General features: G+C 35.1%; 1 protein-coding gene across 15 annotated transcripts in view; it reads right to left on the reverse strand.

The window, feature by feature from the left end:
• AHI1 (Abelson helper integration site 1) overlaps nucleotides 1-22,414 on the reverse strand; it is a 176,117-nt gene that overhangs the window by 98,880 nt on the left and 54,823 nt on the right. For all 15 annotated transcript variants that reach the window (XR_004322013.1, XR_004322012.1, XM_032484985.1 and 12 more), the window contains 2 exons: nucleotides 13,595-13,788; nucleotides 9,816-9,842 (listed from right to left, as the gene is read on the reverse strand). Coding sequence is in view for 13 of the 15 variants with exons in the window: in XM_032484985.1 (XP_032340876.1) it covers nucleotides 9,816-9,842; nucleotides 13,595-13,788 (221 nt within the window). In the remaining 2 variants the exon portion in view is untranslated. The remainder of the gene's footprint in view (nucleotides 1-9,815; nucleotides 9,843-13,594; nucleotides 13,789-22,414) is intronic.

A 22,414-nucleotide genomic window follows, 5' to 3' on the forward strand; every position in this document is an offset into this window, starting at 1 on the left:
CTGAATGCACAAAACAAAACAGACTAACAATAGTTTACCTTTCAGTGATTTAATTTTAAAGCCATTGGGAGAGATATAACACTTATTTTCATATATACTTACAAGTCTAATCATTTTAGCTGACTTTATAAGTTACATTCACCTGAAATGTTTGTAAAGTTTAAAATTGCGAACACACTTTAAATTGGCTTCAAATAATAACTGAAAAGATGCTAAGACTGTCTATATACTTATGCTAAAAAAATTTGACCCCCTCCCTTCAGACAGCTGTCTATTTTACACACTAAAGTCAAACAATGCAGAGAATATTTTAATTGGAAGATCGTTCAAAAACCAACACTTAGGAAATGTTTTGTATGTCTGTTGTAAAAATTACAATCCTAATATTAAAGAACATGTTAAACAGAAAACTTGAGCCAAAGTGAGATTCAAGGTATCTGAAGTCACGTATCTCAACATTCTCATAATGTAAGTTCTAAGAGCTGCTTACATTTCTGTGATTTCTAAGTTAGTAAAACCTAAGAAATGAGTAGGCTATGATGTCATAAAGAGAAATTCAAACATGTCTTAGGTCCCAGATGATTTCCTTACAAGTTGGTACAGTGAAGTGAGGGATTAGAAAGAAACACTATGAATATTAAAAAGAAATTCTTTACACTGGGGTAAAGTGCTACAAATTGCACCCCCCCACAAGTCAGTTCATCACCACTGCATTAACTAAACCACAATTCAAGTTGGGATCAGCCAAAGAGAAGTTTTATTTTGTCATTTTTAATCAAGACTTTTTGAGCCTTTGATACATATAGCAAGGACTGGTGGGTCAAAGATTACTGATATCATCCCCATGTGAAGCTCAAAATTAAGATCTAGTCCTGGGTCACACCACTTACCCAGTAATAATGCCTCAGGGAACGTCAGTTTACCTCAGTGCAATGCAAACCTTCACCTCCTTTCTCTCTTCGTGTATTTCCTTACTTCAGACAGAAAATTTGGTCTTGAACCCCCTGAAATCCTCATTTCCAAATCCACGGAAGAATATACCTCATGCCCCTACCCTGGTCTCTTTTCTTTCACTGCCAGAGGAAGACGTATCCTTCTAGTCAAGATTAATCCCTTCAGATGTTCCCTTGCGGATATCCGTAAAGCTCTTCCAAATTCTCTACTGGCTGCTTCCCTACAGGCTATATGCATAAATCTTTCTACTTGAGTACAAAAACAAACAGAAGACAAAAATTCTCACTATGATTCTGTAATTTCCTTAAGCTTCACTGAAAGCTAAACTTCTTGAAAACATAGCACATAACTGCTTCCCATATACCTCAACCATTCACTTTCAAACAACTACAACAAAGCTTCTGTCCATTAAAACACTAAATCTGAAGTTAGAGTCATTGTAGACTTCAAATGATCAAATTCAGCATATTCATTTAGGCCTCTGAGCCTAAATGCCACTGTTAATCACTCTCCTGAGTCTGGAAAACCATTTTCTGTTGGTTATCCTCCTGCTGCTTTATCAGTGTTGTTTGCTAAACCCACTGGGCCCTCTTCTTCCCTCACACCACATGGTTGTCCTGGGCAATAGCGTTTGTTTTCATCACTTCATCTGCCTTCTATGCTGGTATTTTTTCAGTCTAAAACTCTTCTGATCAGTAAGCTCAGAACCAAACAAACCTTTCCCCCACTGTTACTTCCTGAGGGAGAGCTATCACAATCCACCCAGCTGGTCCAGCAGACAGATGGGCATCGTCCTTGACTGCATCCCCACGCTCCACACACAGGCACTTGCTAAGTCAGTCAGACGCTCTGGCATCTGATCCCACATTCTCCACAGTCAGCACTAACACTGCAATAGTCTCCTGATTTCTTTCCCTCTTGTCTGTTCTCTAGTTCTCCTTCTACACTGCTACCAGGGTGATTTTTCTAAAATGCCAATTTTACTGACTAACACTTCTGCTTCAAACCCATCATCAATTGTCCCACTGGATAAAATCCATACTTTTTAGTATGGCGTACAGTGCTTTCTATATTATAACAAATACCTGGCCTTCCAACCTGATTGCTCCATATGCGGTGTTCCAGCTACAACAAATTGCATATAGCTCCTCAGACACGCCAGGCTGTTTCCTGTCTCTGTGACTTAGTTCACACTGTTCCTGTATCCTGGAATGGGCTTTTTCTTCCTGACTCCAGCCTCCTTGTGGATGCCGACTCCTTTGTCAAGCTTTAGTTCAAGTACTACATGGTGTACGAAAGCCTTTCAGACTCTCCCCATAGAACTTACCTCTCCCTCCTTTGTCTCTTCTCTATGTCCCACATTTCTAGTATCCAGCACTGGTGACACATTAGTATGCTTACTTATTTTGCTCATTATCATCTATCAGACTGTAATCTTCTTGAGGGTAAGGGACAGGTTTTGTTTATCTTTCTTTAGTAAATGGCTGGTACAGCACTAATAACTACACAGAAGTCAGATGAATTAATACATGTGAAAGCACTGCATGTTTTAAAATCTTACCCAAATTTAAGGTAGTAAGTGTATGAAAGATTTCTCAATGTATGTAACTTTTTGATGATAAGAATTACAAAATGGGCTTAAAAGTAAGAAATTCATTAGTTTACATGGTTTAATTCTCATCTTTAATTCTAGAAACAGAAATGTGAAATAACAGAAAAAATATACACAGATCTCTGGCCCTAATTTCTAGCACACAGCTCCTAAAACCCTTGTAATTTCCAAGAGCACTAGGGAGCATCTCTTCTTCTTACAGTTTATCTTTGACCCTGGTTCCTGAGACTGAGCTCCGAAATCCCTTGGAATTTCCTAGGTGGTAGGAATCTTTTGCTCCAGGGAAGTAACTCTCTGTGGGCTCCTAGGTGAGGGCTGGTCACCAGAAAGACCAAGAAATGATGAGAAACTTGTAATTTTCAGCCCCTCTCTCCATTTTCCAGAGAGAAGAGAGAGGCTGAAAACAGAGTTGATAACTGACCATACCTACCTGAAGCCACCATAAAAAATCCCAAGAGCATGGGATTCGAAGAGCTTCCAGGATGGTGAATGTGTGGAGGAGACTGGCACAGCCAGAGAGAGGACAAAGAAGACCCAAGCCCCTTCCCACATGCCCTGCTCTGTTCATTTCTTCCATCTGGATGTTCATCCATACCCTTTTAGAGTAAACTGGTAAATAGAAAGTCCACTGTTTTCCTGAGTTCTGTGAGCAACTTCAGCAAATTAACCAAACCCAAGGAGGGGGTCATGGGGATCTAAACTGACAGATGATTGGTCAGAAGTGCAAGTAACCTGGACTTGCAAATAGCGTCTGAAGGGCGTGTGGGAGTGGGCAGTCTTGTTGGTTTGAGCCTTTAATTTGCAGGATCTGACTCTATCTTTAGGGAGACTGTGTCAGAATTAAGTTGTAGGATACCCAGCTGGTGTCACAGAATTGTTTGGTGAGGGAAATCCCCCACGCATTTGGCCTCAGTAGTATTGAAGCGTGGTTAACAATGCGAAAGGAGACAGAAACAAAACTGGTTTCTTCTAAAACAAAGATTTTTCCTGTTTCCTAAGACTTCCAGTAATGAAATCCCACAATTTCTTTTTGTGGCCTCTAGTAGCTTGTACTACTCCTACAGTAAAGCCAATCTTCCAAATACTATAATAATAATAAAACATTAATTTTCTCTTTTGGAATGCCAAGAATAAATAATTGTGATCAATTACAAATAAAAAAACCCTCCAAATAACTAAAAACCGCTACTCTCAAATCTCAACTTTCTTCCTCTTTATGATAAAAATACATAAACTTTTTAAAGGAGATTTAAAAATTTATTTTCTTTGTATTCTCTATTTTTAAAACCTTTTTATTTTTCAGTGAATAATATTTTCCAAGATAGATTAAACTATAATATAAATCATTACTTTACCTTAAGAGCATTCTTCTATAAACTTTAGCTTGGTTGCATTTATATTCATCTAGGGTAGGTGACCTTAATTTGTTGGGAAAAAAGATAAAGTCCTCTGGCTTCAAGAAGCTTCAGAGGAGCATAGAAATTCAGTAAAGATTAGAGGTAGAAGTGATACTACGTACAATTTTAAAAAGAAAGAAAGAAGGAAGGGAGGGAGAAGAGGGAGGGGAGGAAGGAAGACAGGAGAGAAAGAGTTGCTCCAACCAGAGGGAATTCATAATTTAACTCTGGGAAACACAGGCAAAATTTAAGGCAGAATAGGCCCAATTATATGACATGCTAGGTATGAATAAATACGTCTGGGAATATGAGAAAAACAGACTGATTTCATTTGTGAGGAATCATACAAAGCTTAATGGAAATAGACTCCAAGCAGCACCATTTGTGATACACTTCAATCTACCCCTAAACAAAGGAAAGAGCAAGGAAATTTATAAATTATAAATTCAGGTGTAAATATTCCAGGGCTATTGCAATTCAGAACAATGCAAGACTTCTAACACCAATTACAGTCCCAGAAGCAATCAGATGAGAACTCTTTTATCTTCCCATCATCAAATCTGTATCTGACTATCTACCCACAGTTTCTACCTATTTGCTTATCAGAAAGGATGAAAAATCCCTTCTCTTAAGGCTACTTTCTCCACTGGTATTCAGGATTACACTCCCTCTCACTTTTTCAATGCATTGTGTCTAGCAATTACTACCTCCATGGTACCTTATCAACTTCTCCATCACCATTGAATTATTCCCATCAGCAAATAAATATGGCTTAATACTGTCCATCTAATATTCCCCGCCAGCTCCTGTTTCTTTGCTTCCCATTCAAAATTTCTTAAAAGAATGGTCCACACAGTCTGCTTTATTGTCACCCATTCTGTCTTCAACCTTTCAACCCTTTTGTCTCAGCCACTTACTGAAATAGCATTCACCTGGGTAACCAAAGGACGTCATCATGCCAATTTTCTGTCCTCATTTTACTCATTTTCTCAGTAGCATGTGATAGCTTATCACTCCTCTTTCTTAAAATACTTCAAGGCTTCCCTGATGTACTGTTTCCTGGACCAGTGCCTTAGGTATTTGGTTATACTCTCTCCCCAGGTGACCTTACTAAATCTGACAGTCTAAAACAAATTTGACTTTAGCCCTGACTTCTCTCCTGAGCTCGACTCATATATCCAATTGCCTACTTCATATCTATGTTCATATTGAAAACTCCACTCCAGTATTCCTCATCTTTAATGCACTACTAACATGTACACAATTGCTGAAAGCAGCAACATAGAATTTATTCCTTGTTTCTGTCTTTTACTTACATCACCATCCAATCCATCACCATGCTGTGTTGAATCTACTTCCAAAATATGTCCCCAAACCTGTCCATTACTTGCATTTTTATTATTACCACTGTCAAATTAAACAAGGAGACCATTAGGCTGAGGTGGCTGTAATGCCAGGATGGCCTATGGTCACTAAGCAAATCAAAATCTAAGCCTGTAAATCTCTCAAGATTATAAAATTGAAGCCTAAGGACAACCAATCACAAACAGCCAACTAGGCTTTAAACTATAGCCAATCAATACTTTCCTTTGTTTCTGCCTTTTCTCTCTAGAAGTCTTTCTCCAGCCCCTATAGGTGAAATGCTTCTGATTTCCAGCTTGGTGTTGCCCAACTGGAATCAATTTTTTTTTTGCTCAAAAAAGCTCTTAAAATACTTAATATGCATCAGATTATCTTTTAACACCACCCTAGTCCAGGCTACAATCTCCTCTTTCTTGAACTGAAGACTCTTACTCTCTTTTTAAAATCCATTCTCATATTCTCTGCAGTTTAGCATCTCAATCACTTGTTTCTCTAATTCAAGCAATATCCTACACTCATTATTGAAGGACAGCAGAATATGCCACCCCAAAATATGTGATTATTTTTGGCATAAGGATTACTTTGAGAAACTGCAGACACAGAAGTTCTCTAAACAGAGTGGAAGTTACCCTTTCATAAGGGAAATACACATTAGAAAGGGTGTCTACCAGAAAGAGAGCGGTTATCAGGAATAACTTGTTCACCTGAGAGACTTGCCTGCATAATAGGCAACCAGTTCCTCCGTCCCTTTCCTAGGGTCAGTTCCCTAGTAGCCTTTAGAATCTCAAAACTTTGTGGGGCTCACATACGTCTGTAATTAAAATTGTCTTTTTTTCTCCTGTTACTCTGTCTATGCCAATTTAATCCTTAGACCAGCCATAGAACCTAGAAGAGTAGAAGGTAGTTTTTCCTCCCCTACATCACCATGCCTACAAGGCCCTTTAAAAGGCGTGCGTGACCTCCTGATCCTCTCTCCAACCGTGTCATGAAACCGTTCCTCCTTGCCTGCTCACTATCCCACTTAAGCTCAATAGTCCTCTTTCTGTTTCTCCAGCACGCCAGTTTGATTTCTAGATAAGGACATTTGCAGGACAGGACTAGCTCCTCGTCAAGTGTTTCTCTCAGACAGGCCTTCCACGATCATCCTCTGAGAAAACAGCCTTCCCTCCCAGTCATTCTTTGTCCCATGGGCCTGTTTTGTTTTATTCACATCACTTATTGCTGCAATTATCTTATTTATTTCCTTTTTAATTGTTTGTCACCTACAGTAAGATGTTCTTAATCAATGTTGAATCTTGCATGTGTGCACGCACACACACACACACACACACACACACACACACTTGGTAAACACTTAAATACTTGTTTAAAGAATGTTACTGGGGAAAAAAAGTGAATCTTCAACAATACAAAACTCTGGCTGGGGTTTAGGGAAGGAGAAACGTTAAGTACCTGGTAAAATTTATTATCCTGTATGTAACAGATGAGAAACAACATAAATATACTCTGCTCTTAAGATTAAAGTCTTTTGACAGTGGTGCCAAGACCATTCAATGGGGAAAGAATAGTCTTTTCAACAAATGGTGCTGGGACAACTAGGTAGCCAGATGCCAATGGAATAAACTTAGACCTCTACATTATACTAAATCATACTAAATTTAGTATGATTTAGTATACTACATCATACTAAAAAAATTAACTCAAAATAATCACAGACCTAAATATAAGAGTTAAAAATACAAAAATCCTAGAATACAGAAAGTAAATCTCTAGTATATCGGGTTAGGCAATGATCTCTTATATAGGACATTAAAAGCACAAGTGACAAAAAAAAGACTAACTAAACTTTATAAAAATTAAAACATTTTTGTTTTAAAGGATATCATCAAGAAAGTGAAAAGATATCCTATAAAATGGGCTAAAACATTTGCAAATCATATGATCTGATAAAAGACTTCTATCCAGAATATATTAAAAAAAACTCTTAAAAGTGAATAATAAAAAAATTAAAAAATTTTTTGAAGAATGGCAAAGGAATTGAAGACACATTTCCAAAGAAGATATACAATGGCATTCCAAAAATACTCAACATCATTAGTCATTAGGAAAATGCAAATCAAAATCACAATGAGATGCCACTTTCCACCCACTAGGATGGCTACAATGAAAAGGACAGAAAATAGTAAGTGTTGGCAAGGATGAGGAGGAACTGGAACCACTGTTGGTAGGATTCTAAAACAGTGCAGCTACTTTGGAAAAGAGTTTGGTAGTTTTCCAAAATGTTAAACAAAGAGTTACCATACGACACAACAATTCCACTCCTAGATATACACCCCAGAGAAATAAGAACATATGGCCAAACAAAAACCTATACATACATATTCACAGTAGTATTATTAATAGTCACAAAGTATAAACAAATGTCTATAAACTAATGAACAGGTAAACAAAATGTAATATACCTATACAATGGAATCTTATTTGACAATAAAAAGCAGCACCCATACATGCTACAAATGGAGGATGCATGAAAACATTATTCTAAGCAAAAGAAGATGGTTACAAATGACCACATATTTTATGATTCCATTTATATAAAATGTCCAGAATATGCAAATCTTTAGAGACAGAAAGTATATTAGTGGTAGCCAAGAACTGGAGGGTGTGATATATGTGTATGTGTATGTGTGTGTGTGTGCGTGTGCATGTGCACTTGTACCCAAAAGTGGAGACTGATTGCTAAGAGATATGGGGTTCTTTTCAGAGGGAATGAAAAAGTTCTAAAATCAGATAGTGGTGGTTGCACAACTCTATGTATATGATAAAAACCAATGAAATGCACACTTTAAAAGGGTGAATATTATGATGTGTGTCTTATATCTCAATAAAACTGTTATATAAAGAATAACTAAAGACATGAGGAAGGTAAACCTTTTCAGATCTCGATTAATTTCCAAATACGTTATCATATTTTCAATGACTATTTATTCTACTTTTGTTAAGTACTAGGAATACAAAGATGAATGACATGACCTTCCCCCCTCCAGGAATTTCCAGATTAGTGGAGGATGTTCTCTAGAAAGTCTTGCCAAATATGTGCAAAACACTTTACTCTTTGCACATTCAGACAGCATTACAAAAGAAGGGCATACATTTGTTAAAATAAAGAGAAACAGCTCTAAACTGCTAGTCAAGAGAATAAATTTTTTTGACTCCAGTTTTATATGTTATACATGCTTAAGAAGATTTAGTAATCATGGAGCTACAATCATTACACCAATCATTGCTATCAGGAACAAGCTTCCTGAACATCTGCAGCCAAGTCAGAATATAGTTTGTTCTCTTTTTTTCCCCATCTTCCTTCCCCTTGTCTATATTCTATATCCTGTTGACTTGTGATAATTAGGTATATAAAAGTGATGGGTCCTGACTGATACTGAACAGCTCAGTGATGGGATAAGCCCAGTGTTTTCTGACAAATTTCCCCTATGTGGAAGGAGACAATAGCCTATTTATTGCTGTAGCCCTAGCACCTGCACATGGTAGGAGGTGTCTACTGAATAAAAACAGCATTTCTACTGCACTGACATTATATAAAGTAGTCTTTGAACATACTAATACCATTCTAATTCTTTGCCTTCTGGAAATCTCACTCTTTTACTGTTTTGACATACAATCAAATTTGATAAACGAATGGATGTCTCATTATTCAACTGAACTTTGGGAATAAACAGAAGAAAAGATGGAAGGATGAACATGTGGTGTCATTTTAACTCTTCTAAATAAAACTTATTTTCTTGACAACTGAGTTAAAGATGGTACATAAAATAGTCTTTCTTGTAAAAGGAAGAATGCTGTGCTAAAAGCATCTCAGATACAAATTAGTTAAAATTGTTTAATAATTAAGAGCCTTTCTGTATACCTCCATTTTTAGATCAACTTTGGGGTCTTGGGCAAATCACTTAACCTCTCTAAGCCTCAGTTCCCTCCTTTCTAAAATTGGAGTAACAATAGTATCTAATCTGTCTCCTCAGAATTGTTATGTAGTTAAAAGGGAAAAGAAATATGAAACATGGTATAAATGATCGAGAACATTATTAGCACAACATATCATTGCTATTTATGGGCAGCTTGCATTCATTTCAAGGCTTACACACTTTACTTGGCATTCCTGGAACTGTTGGTGTCTCTTACCTATAAAGTATCACAGAATCTTTTTCTCAGAGACGGAAATGACCTTGCTGGCTCTTTGCTGAAAGTATATCCCAATCACTTAAATATTCTTGAATCTTCAAAAATATTAAGCTGATTGCTAAATTCTCAAGTTCCAGTATTATGATTCCTTGATAAATTCAAACTCAAATACAGAAAATACGTATAAGATGAACTTTTGCGAAAGTTCTATTAAAAACTATGAGTGGTATGTTTTAATTATTTGGTGTATGACAATGAAAATGAAAGTTATCTTCCTGGTAATAAAAAGTACTTACCTTTGCAGCACAGGCTCGTATCACCTCCTAAAAGAAATACAATAAAATAAGTAAAGAAATGCTCATACCTTCATATTAATATAATATCAACTCTTTTAAATACATTCAGATATTAATTTTTTAATAACCAAAGTCAACATTTGGGAGAGTTTTTGTTTGTTTTTTTTTTAATCTATCACCCTGCAGGTGTCACTCTGCATTGTTTCCAAAGAGCTGGAAAGAATGTAAATTAAAGAGACTTGATGATATGACCTTGGTAAATCTAACCTCCAAAAAAAAAAAAAAAAAAAGGCACTGACAAACAAGATTCTGGAGGGCCCACATGTATCTGCCTCAAGAAAAACTTGTCTCCTCAATAAACTTAGCAGAAATACTAAACTTCTGTCCTGGAACACTAATGCCTCGAAAAGACACACTTTGAACAACAGTATATAATTATCTCCATAAATGACAATACCCATACATATAATTCCCATATTAACAATTTATTTCAGAGGAAATGTAATAATAAAGACTACTGAAGAGTAAAATATATGACTGGAGGAGCTACAGCAAGAAACAGCTTACAACTTATGGTACAAGGCCAAGAAAAGGTCACTTTTGAAAAGGAAGTTAGTAAAAGTCAACATAAAATAGACAATTTGAAAATTTGCTGCTAAGGAGACATAAAAAATGTTCAAGTCTAAGGTTAACCAGCATGGATCATCAGCCTAGCACAGAACTAGAGAAAAATAGTAACAATGTGGAGTTCAGAAAAAAAGAGAACTGAAAGACAGGACATCAGTTTTTTTTTTTAAACCCAGAAATTTCTAAGGGACAGACACTTAAGTCTAAAGGATATTAGTAGTTTCAATCACTAAAAGGAAACAGTAAAACAGTAGGCATGGGATTCTGACTGCCTGGACTGAATCTCAGCTCCAATGTTTCCATCTGTGTCACCTTGGCAATATCGCTTGATCTCTCTAAGCCTCAACTTCATCTTCTGTAAAATGCGGATAATACTGGCAACCACAACTATAGGATGGTTTTGAGGATTTAATGCAATGAACATGTAAAATACTTAGCATAGTACCAGGAATTCAGTATGTCAGTTATTACTCATAATTAAACACATGTTACTGATCACCAATCATCATAAGGTGAAACCGCCTGTGGGGTAGAGAAAACTAATCAATCTTTGTTTTTCAAAATTGGCATAAATCCCATTCAATCCCTATTCCTATGACTCTGCTTGACAAGCAACTCTGTCGTCACTGACCTAGACTTCAGGTTAATTTTAAAGAGAGGGAATGGTCTTGAGTGCTAAAGCAGCTAGAGAGTGGTATCTTTTATTATAAGATGTTTTTAAGTTTATAAACCAACTTTTTGTGGAACTGCTTACTTTAAGCGGGTACCCCAGATTCTGAGTAGCTCTGGATGCACCGAAAAGACCAAATTTCTGGATCTGAAAACCTAGAATGAGCTGTATCGATGCTCTCAAGACACTGTCTACCACCTGTGAGGTCTCATTTGGGCTGCAGAATACCCTTTAGGTGCTGCTGCAGCAGTAGTACACAGTCAACTCTGTTAAATGCGAAACAGCTGAATGAGTTTTATTATGAGTAAATGATAAAGCTACCAAGAACAGAAAATTCTCTATTTTTGGTGTCCTTTACTCACGAATGGGTAAACACCTATTAAATACCTGCAGAGCTGAATTTATTATGTAATTCACACACACACACAAATCATGTCCTAAACTCGAACTACATTTCACTAGAAAAACATTCTTACTATGGTAATAAAGAAAGAACTATTTCCAGTAATACAGTCTTCTATGATACAGGAGTCATATTGTCTTCTCCAATAGACTTCTACATAGAAGACCAGTGACACAGCCTTTTACAGGCTAACAAATGTAACAGACAAAGGAATTTGGGGTCTACCAAAACACAATTCCAGAAACAAGAGAAAAGGAACTGTGATAAAAGGTGGGAATCAACTCAACCTAAAAATTTGCAAAATATAAAAAGAATGGAGCTCTCTGGGAATAAAAAAGACATTTTGGTTTTATTTCCATACATACTAAATACATTCTGAAAGAAAAGGCACTGCAGATAACATTTGAAAAAAAAGTTCAGAGAATCCTCTCAACACGGGAAATACATGGTTTTTCAAAAACCACAGCAAATAGACAAAGCTTTCATTTCCAAAGGCAGTTTCAATCTATCTCAATCCCAAAGCAAACATACTCACTAAATAATTTTTAAAAGAAAAGATTTAGTAAAAGCTAAATAAATCTATGATTCTAAGAGAAATAAGTTTTTCTCTCATAATAATTTATTTTCCCCTTGCCTTTGATTTCCTATCTTAAAAAATATTTTTCTGGTTTTATTTTTCCTTTACATCTACTTTTATTTATTTGAGGATGACAGCTATACAAGATGACACAGGAGAAAAGCTACAAGACTAAGGTGATTCCAGGATGTTACATTTTATAGTGTAAAAGACTAACAGACTGTAGGAAACTTGTTTTTATATATCTATCTGTGAGTTGCCTTTAAGTCTGTAAATGAAGTCATTTTGCCATGCAAGGTTTCTGATAAGGGCCATTTCTTTTTTTCCCAGTGAAGAAATATTTTTCTCTAATTTTTAAAACTCCAATTACCTATTCACACTTTAAAATTTGGAATACCATGCATTATTCAATTATTTTAAAATGTTAAAATATAAATAATTACAACATTGAAATATTTATTCATTTGTACTCACACATTCTAAAATTTATACTGAGAAATATAAAAAAAATTTCTCCCAATTCCAACTAAACCTAACCCCACTGTCTGAGTGTGATCTGCACCCTGGTATACCTCAAACTCTCTAACATTCTAAAGAAAGAAAAGGAGAGAGGAACCAAACACAGTCAGAACTAAAGATGTCTCAATGTAGTTCCTCCTATGTTTGGTTTAAAACTGGTCAAGATTCCTATCAAAGGAGGAGGGAGAGGGGTATTTATTAAGTGCCAGGCACTGCGCCAAAAGATGACAACACAAGGATCAAGCCTGCAAAGTCCTGGTCTTCAAGGAGCTCAGGCTAATTTTAACTAGAAGAACTATTATGGTCAGAGAGCATTAAGTATTTTTAAGGACAGTCAAGCTTCTCAATACATTTGGAGAAAGACTGTGTAGTAATACACTAACAGAACAGCACACAACTTTTAACCAGGCATCCTCATCCTCATTTTCATTATCTGTTTTCCAGTTTTATGGACAACGCCTGGTTTCTGGGCACCTCTCTTAGGAGTGAGACAGAACTTTAAACTATGCTTATGAAACACTCGTACCTACTCTTTTTTTGGAAGTACATGTTTATTTCTTTTATCCACTTCTTTGTTGAAGTCTCACCATTTTCTTTATTATTTAGTTCCTGAATATTAAGAAGGCTGATCCTTTTACATATTTTATGTCAATATTTCCCCAGGTTGGTATTTGTTGTGTGTGTATATCTGCAGGTATATAACATGCAGATATACACATATATATTTTTAAACAGAGAAACAGGTCTTGGGCTAGTCTTTACAGAGATACCAAATCAGGAAAGCATGACAGATTATCTTAACTAAGTTCAGTCTGTTTACTGCAGTTAGTGATTTTAGAACAAGTACCAGAAAGGAACTATAAAAGTATAAGAAGGTCTAGTTCTAAGTAGCTGTTTTGTTTGATTAAAATGGCAATGTAAAATAGGATCAAAATGGTTTTAAAATTTCCAATTTCTTAACCACATAAAATAATCAAACATACTGTGACAGAATCGAGTCTCTGTTTCACTTGTTGCATCTTCACTGAAGAATTATCAGTGGGGACATAGTCATCAATCTGAAAAGAGCCTTGAGGCAGTTTAGGGCAGGTGCATAAAGCATCCTGACTCTGGTGTATTCCGGGTAACGGAAATGTTCCATTGTAGCGTTTGAACATTTCAGCCTCCTGCTGGGCAACTGGAAAAATGAGTTCATAATTAGTTCAAAGCATCATAGTAAAAGCATAATGCAATAATTAAGCAATGAAACTGTGGCATTAAATGAATGATCAGAAAGTGCATAATACATTTTAAATTCTGGGTAATAATAATACAACATGAATGACAAAATGTGAAAGTACTAAATACTATAAACATTAAGAAGGAAATGTAATAATTTCACAGACTACTTCATGTCGGGCAGTATAATTGAGCCTTGAAGGCCATGCAGTATCTTGATCTGATAAACAGAACAAATTGGGATGGGACTCTAACTTTAAAGAGACACATACAGAAAATACAGTATTAAAAAATCAAAGGCATAATAGAATTAAAGAAAATGCAAAAACAATAATTATTCACAAACCAATCCCCATAAAACAACCATTTTTATATTTCTTACCCCTCTTAATCTTTATACATATGTACATTATATGTAAGATATCACAGTGTAAACACAATTTTACAGTTTTTCAATTCAAATGCAAATTTTTCATACTTCTACAACTATGTAATTATGATTTATAAATGCTTTACAATATCTCATCTATGGAAGTGCCAGTTTATTTATACATTCTCCTATTACTAAATATTTATAATGTTTTCTGTTTTTGTGCATTATAGATCATGTATGAATAAGTACTTTTATAGTTTAACTTATTTTTTAAAAGAATTCTTTCTTTGATTTAATTCCCCAGAGTGGAAGACATGACTCCAAGGGGGAATATTTTTGATGATGATGATGATGATGATGATGATGATGATGATGATGATGATGATGAAGACAACAGAACCTGTACTGTACTTTGTGATTTTTTAAGTTGCTTTCGCATATATTATCTCATTTGATCACTTAAAATAAATGCATTTGAAAAATTTTAAATGCCTGCTTGTATATGCAAAGGAGAAAAAATAAAAGGTAATCACTAAAAATAGTATTTCCTTGATTAAATAATTATATAATTTTAAAGTCCATGAAGGAATAAATGGACAATTTTGGACTTTATAAAATTTTCAAACACCTGTTCTTCCATACTTTTAAGACAATTAGAAGAAAAGCTAAAGACTGGAAAAAATACTTGCAAATCATATATCTGATACAGCATCACTTGTATATAGAAAAACTAACTCAAAAATCAGTAATCAGAAAACAAGCTAATTTTAAACATGGGCAAAGGATCTGAATAGACGCTTCACGAAAGAAGATATATGGATGGTAAATAAGCACGTGAAAAGGTCTCAACATCATTAGTCATTTAGCATAAGCAAATTAAAACCACAATGAAATAGCACTGCATACCTATCATAATGGCTAAAATTAAGAAGACTGACCATTTCAAATTTAGCAAGGATACAGAGATACTGAAACATACACTACCGGTGGGTAGGTTAAACAGCACAATCACTTTAGAGAACAGTTTGGCAGCTTCCTAACACGTTAAATGTATGTCGGTAATGGGATCCAGCCCTTCTAGTTCTACGAATTTATTTAAGAGAAATAAAAGCATATGTTTATACAAAAACTTTTAGACGAATATTCATAGCATCTTTATTTGTAATAGCTAAAAACTGGATAAAACCCAAGTGCCCATCAACAAGTGAATGGAAAAACAAACTGTGATACACTGATACAATAAAACACCCAGAAATAAAAAGGAACTATTGATAAACTCTAAAACACAGATCAACTACAAAGTAATTATGAGTGAAAGAAGCCAAACAAAAAAGAGTACAAGGTATATACTGTTTCACTTACATACAATCCTAGAAAATGCAAACTCATAGTGTTTTCCGGGCTGGAGAGAGAGGCAGAGAGAGACTACTAAGGCACACACAGTAACTTTGGGGGATAATGAACATGTTAATATGTTCCTTATCTTGAATGAAGTGACAGACTCATAAGTATATAAGTAAGTGTAGACTTATCAGAGTATACACTTAAAAAATATATGCAGTTATTGTATGTCTATTATACTTCAATAAAACTGTTCACAAAAAGGAAGTGATAGAAGGGGTTAATAAATCATAGAATCAATTAAAAAATCAATAATCCAATAGAAAAATGGGCAAATGACAATAGTCTAATAAGAGAAAATTCACTAAAGAAGAACTATATATTCAAACTACTAATAATTAAAGAAGAAATGAGGGGGGAAAGGCAAATTAGAAAGTGATGCTTCCTTTATTGTCTGTTGAACTAACCTACTGTACTTCAAGGCATTTTCTGCCCAAGGAACAAGCTAAGTGAGAGTGGCCGGGTGTGTAATGAAGTATTGTTTAAAATATTGAGAAACATGTAACAGTGGAATTGTGCAATAGTTGTTTAAATAAATTATGGTGTATCCATTTAATAAAAGGGAATTCAGCCACTAAAATCATACAGATGTATAATTATCATGATGGAAAATTGCTCATAATGTATTATTAATCAGAAGGAAAAAGTTTATAAAGCAATATAATGAATATGCAAAAGGATGATCACTATTTTTTTAGTTATCAACTTTGGTTTCACAAAGCATGAATATGAGATAGCACCTATAAAAAATGTTAGGTCTTTGATCTTTGTATTCGTGTACTACTTCATTCACGCGCTCTAAATGAAGGATAGCTCAATGTAACTGGTGCTCTTTCCCCGCAGACTTTGATGGTAGTAAGACCCAGAGGACACAATCGAGGGAGAAGACATGCCTACAATCCCCCCTTTGCAGTGATGCGCATTCCTCAGCACCAGTTACTGTTCTCAGATGGAAGTGTAGCTGTTCTATACTTAGATTTTGTGGGTCTGGTTACTATTTTTCAGTATATAGTTTGAACTTTTCATAACACTCAGAACATTTATTTACCTCAAATAAAAGATTGTCTAAAAACAGAAACTCTGAGGCTATAAAAGAAAAGTGCTCAATGGACTAGAAGTTTAACATTAGTAAATAAGTCAACGATGAATGAATCAACAAATAAAAATTGTGTTCCATGAACTTTGCCTTATTTGCTTTTCAAAATTGTCTTTTGAACACTTAATTGTTTTTTGCTAGTGTGAATGGAAAGTAAAACTGGGTTTAACTACTTAATGGAATTTTCTGACTACCCCTATTTTTGTACTTGCCAGATACATATTAGCCAACCACGATGTCACTTCAAGTTCTGAGTGAGTGAGCACACACACAGCATGTATGGTGATACAGGCAACAGTTACATGGGATAGTGGGATTTTGGTTTATCTTATTCTTCTTGCCAAACTGTATTTTCTAAGTATTATGTTATGCTAAGCATGTATACTTTTCCTTTTTTAAAAAAGGAATTCAACTAGTAGAAAATAACAGAAGACGTTGCCTAAATATGTACGTTTCTTTATTTTTCCAGGCACTAAGATGCCTTTCAGAAATGATTAAAATGGCCTATATGGATGTAGATAACAAAAATAAACCTCTAACAATTGTGAATACTTGCTTCTGTTGTCTAAAGGGAATCTTCTATACAATAACCATCTGACTGGATTTCAAGGAGTCAAATTAACACCCTACTTTATCTTTAGCACCTCTAGCTTGTGAAGACAGCCGTAAAAAAAACTGCAGAAATATTCACAAAGACCTAGTTTCTCAGATGCTACAAACACAAGCTGCTTACAAGTTCTTGCATTCTTTCCCCTCCCCCACCCTTTACAAATACAGACATCCATTTGTATAAGATTACTTTGCTGTAAAATAGGTTATAATAGATGATTTCTGAAATTCCTTCAAGCTCTATGCTTTTAACATTTCAAAGGTTTCTAAAACATTTTCATACAGGTCATGGTTAGAGTATGATGTTGCAATTAAAATACTGTGTTTCTTCACTTAGTCATTTTCTCTGCTTTGTGCTAATTTAACTCTGTATGGTTAAAACTTCGCTCTAATCTAACTTACAATTTTAACAGTCTCATCCCTATCCTTCCATGACTCTTTGAGGAGTGCACTAGAGCAGGCTCTGGGAACACAAAGACACTGGCCTCCTCTTGGGTTTGAATTCCTGGAGGTCAACAAGAAACTACTGCTATGTGCTAAGGGGTAGAGCAGAGGAACGGACAAGGGGCTGGGGACATGGGTGACAACTACATTTGCTTAAAGGACTGCTATATCCATCCAAATTCTTCTAAGTTTACCTACAACCAGCTGTAATTTGGGATTCCATATTTTACAGAATTAAAAAAAATTTTTTTAAATATTTTCATAGTTGACACTCTTTTTTGATTTATATAGTAAGTTCACTGCTTTTGTGTATGTTCTGGACTTAAACAATTATAAAAAAAATAATGTGGTTTTCTCAGGAGATTTTTATCTTTATAGGAGGAAGAATGGAGGAAATAAGATACTTTAATCCTGTGCCCTTTGCATTTGAAGAGAATACAAGGCTTGTTATTATTAAAACATGTACTTATGTTATTGACTTTATAATAAAGTACATCTAAAAACAGCATGTTCTTCCTCTTACACTATATTTCAGTAATATTTCCTTCGGTCAAGATGTGTTATTACAAAGAGCCCTGTTACTGTGTACAGCCATCTTACTGGATACCTAATTTACTTATAAGTATTTCTATTTCTAATTATAATATGATTAGTGCGAGCTGGCAGGTCTACTTTTCTAGTTTCCCCACCTCCAGCAGTCACACAGCACCCTCCTCTTCCTCTTGTATCTGCTACATGAAGAGAATTTCTGTGGTCTGAATGTTGTGTTCCCCTAAAATTCCTATGTTGAAATCCCAACCCTCAAGGTGATGGTAGGAGGAGGTGGGGCCCTTGGGAGGTGTTTGCATCATGAGAGCTCTCATGAACGGGATTAGTATCCTTTTAAAAGAGGCCCCAGAGAGCTCCCCTGCCCCTTCCATCATGTGAGGTTACAGCCAAAAGGTGCTGTCTATGAACCAGAAAGTCGGCTCTCATTGGACACAGAACCTGCTGGTGCCTTGATCTTGGACTTCCCACCCTTCAGAACTGTGAGAAAATAAAAAATAAATTTCTGTTGTTTATAATCCATCTAGTCTCTGGAATTTTTTTTATAGCAGTCTGAATTGATTAAGACAAGAATGTTCAAAAGTTTATATATATATATTTTAATTTTATTTTATCTGGCCTGACTTGTTCCTGCTTCAGCTAGTCTTAAGAAATTATGTCAATGGACTGAAGATGTTCTACTGAGTAATACTTCAATTCTAGTAGCCTAGGTATATTTCAGGGCCTGTTAATAATCTTGTATTTCCCTGACACATAAATTATATCAAGGAGAAGGTACAAGTGCCACTAATAAAACTGCTCAAAAAGCTACACAAGAAAGTGTAAAAGATTCACATCTCATAGACAACCAAATGGGAGAGCATCTTCCATCATTCAGCACATCTACTAGTTGAACATCAAAATGTAATAAACTCCCCTGAAGTACCTGGATTGTACTTTTGTTGATTTCCTCTCCCATCATCAGTCAATTATCACACATCATGCTTTTCAACTGAAAGTGTACAACATATACACTGCTACAGAAAATGGCTAGGATTCCCTACTGCAGCCTGGCTCACATATCTCTGCTCCATGCCTTGCTTTATAGTTTCACTTTGTCCTTTGATAAAAACATTACAATAAAATAGAACAAGTATTTTTCGATTTTTCAGGGGAAAAAAACAGATGTAGAAATGCTAAATTTTTTTTAAGCAGGGTCAAAAAGAAAGTGATGGCATTTTGTCTAGAATCCCAACGCTCTAACTCCTACTTCAGTCTTTCCCACCACACTGTTGTCTATTTTGCACAGTACCATCCTTTCTTCCTGGGGCACTTTAAAAAGCACCAATACAAGCATAAGAAAATGCCTGGATGAGGAATTCAGGGCTCTAGTTTGTGCTCAAGCCATTAAGCCATTTTCCATATGTCCTAAATCCCTGAATGACACAGCTTTCAATCAGAGGTATACATCATGTGTGGAATATTAGAATAGATATTTCAGGAAATGACCAAGAAATAGGTAGTTTCAGTATGTCTTAAAACTTGGCATTTCTATCTCTTAATTTCTCCTACTAGGCTAATGATGGGCATCTAAAACTCTGACCTACAATCAGTTATACATGTTACTGCATAATCTTATCTAAGCATGAGGATTATAGTATCTGAGTTTACTTTTGAATCACTCACAATTAGTACTTCGAGAACACTATTAAATTACACATACAACTAAAATATCAAATTTATTTCAACTAGACATTATCTTATTGCAAAAATATTATAAAAGTAGTTAAATTAAAATTCAATACTACATAATAAAGAAAACTCATATTTTGGACTACATTGAAAATATAATGGCTTAATGCATTATAATTACCCCCAACATTTGTAAAAAAGTGAACAATCAATAATGATACTAAATAACTAAAGTTCCTTTTAATCTTAAAGGGTCTTCCTACATATTAAAATTGAAAACAAACACTACAAGTCACCACAGGTACATGTGGCTACCTTCTTAAGTTACTTCATGAAATAGGAAATGAAAGACTAAATAAGTAGCTGTGACAGACAGTTGAATGTTTAAGAGCATGGCCCTGGAGTCAGACAGCCTGGTTAGCTTTATCACTTACCAACTGTGTGACCTCAGGCAAATTACTTCATTCTCCCTGTGCCTCAGTTTTATCATCTGCAAAATGAGGATAATAATGGCATCTCGCCTTGTGGGGATTTGGGAGGACTGTATGAGACACTGTATGTAAAATGCTCAGGAGAGTAGGGGATACTGAATAAGCACATGCTTGCTAGCATAAGTACTTGATAAATGTCAGCTGCTACTACTACGACTATTATTAGTCCCACATTTACTAACAGATCATGCCTTTTATTCTATATTTTTATAAAATGTAAAGGAAAATGCTATTCTATGGGATTTTTAATTATTTCAAATATTTATTGCACATCAGTCATAGAAAAGTAGTATGTTAGACAGAGGGCCTTATAAACACCATGGGCTTTTTGTTACTGAGCAAATTATGTAACAACATTTTTATAGGACTGTAAAGGTACATATTGCCCTGAACTCTGGAAAAACACATCACAATGTAAAAAATAAGGCTCTCAACAATGACAATGCAGGTAGTCATTAACGAACATGGATTCTATAAACAAAATTATGTTTTGTGTCAATGGTAGATTGCTTTTCAGTTTAACTAAAATTTTTCTAGAGGTTTACCAACTACTTAGGAAGCACAAAAGGTTGGAAAAGAGCATTGTTCTGATGCCTGGGTTTCACAGCCGTGTTCAACTTGGCACACAATAGATGCTCAGTAAAGATTTGTTTTACCTAAGACACAACGACTGAAAAGCACGCCCGAATTAATACTGATTCAGAGGAGATACTGCCACCTAGTGAAAAAATTGGGCTCATTACCTAGGATTATCAAGTAATAATGAGAACTTCCCAAATTAAGACTTGAATCTACTCACAATACTACATATATATTCAATACGTATCAGTATTCAGACAAGGTACTAGTAATTAAAGCTAGGTAAGCCTCCATCTCTACTTTCCACAAAATATAGATAATACAAAGTCACAGACTCCACAGAGAGGCATACAGCAAATGGTTTTGTAGGAAAAAAAAAAAAAGGCTTGCATATTAGACAATTAAAAGCTAATATTTCAGGAAATCTGTTTAAAAGGCAGTTCACTGTAGCAAATGAAAGTATGGTCTGCAAGTCTAGACTGTATAGATCCAAGTCCTGGCTCCCATAAAATGGGGATAATTATAATATCTATTTCATAAGATCACTGTGAAAACTTAAATATACGTAAAGTGCTTAAAACAGTAACAGAAATATGGAAAGTTCTTTGTAAGTATTAGCTATGATTATTATTAAATATAGTACAGGATCCTAGAGGTTGAGGCAGACAAATATTAATAACAGAACATTAACTGCTAAAGTCTAGCTTCATAAATTTAAGTCAGTAGAAGCCGTTTCTCTGACTAGTACTCTGTTATTATGGGAATCCTAAAAGTACATTATTTGTGGTACTCTGTGACTAAATTTTGTATTACTAGATGATTAACCCTTTCAACATCAGGCAAATAAAACTGCCTTCTGAAAGTAAAAATCATATTTCTTACCAAAAAAAGCAAAAAGTCAGTAGAATGAAAGACTTAAAAGACCACAACCTGAACACATGCTTAACAGGGAAAGACGCTTGCTGACTCTTCACAGATTTTGCTAGAACTGAAAGATGGATGATACATTCAGTTACCACTGTGGTCTCATTTGCAGCTTATTTAACTGATAAAAGTAAAAAAATGAGCTTGCTCCATTTTCCTTGAAAATTGCCAAAACGTATCAGCAGCTCTGATAAACACAATTTTAAAAATCATGTTAACTGTTTCGTATCTTTCAATTTTTATACCATAAAACATTTATGTAAAACTACATGTAATACTTTATTTTCAGACAAGAAAGTTTGAGCAAAATACTACTGTGGTAAAAAAACAAATAAAATAAAAGGCAAAGAGATAATGGGTCAGTAACAAATGTTACACTTTTCAATGAAAAATTTAAAGACTGTGACTTCATGATTCTGGTCTGTATGTAATGAGTAAAATATTTTAAAGA

The sequence above is a fragment of the Camelus ferus genome, chromosome 8, assembly GCF_009834535.1.
Source record: "Camelus ferus isolate YT-003-E chromosome 8, BCGSAC_Cfer_1.0, whole genome shotgun sequence".
Classification (NCBI taxonomy): domain Eukaryota; kingdom Metazoa; phylum Chordata; class Mammalia; order Artiodactyla; family Camelidae; genus Camelus; species Camelus ferus.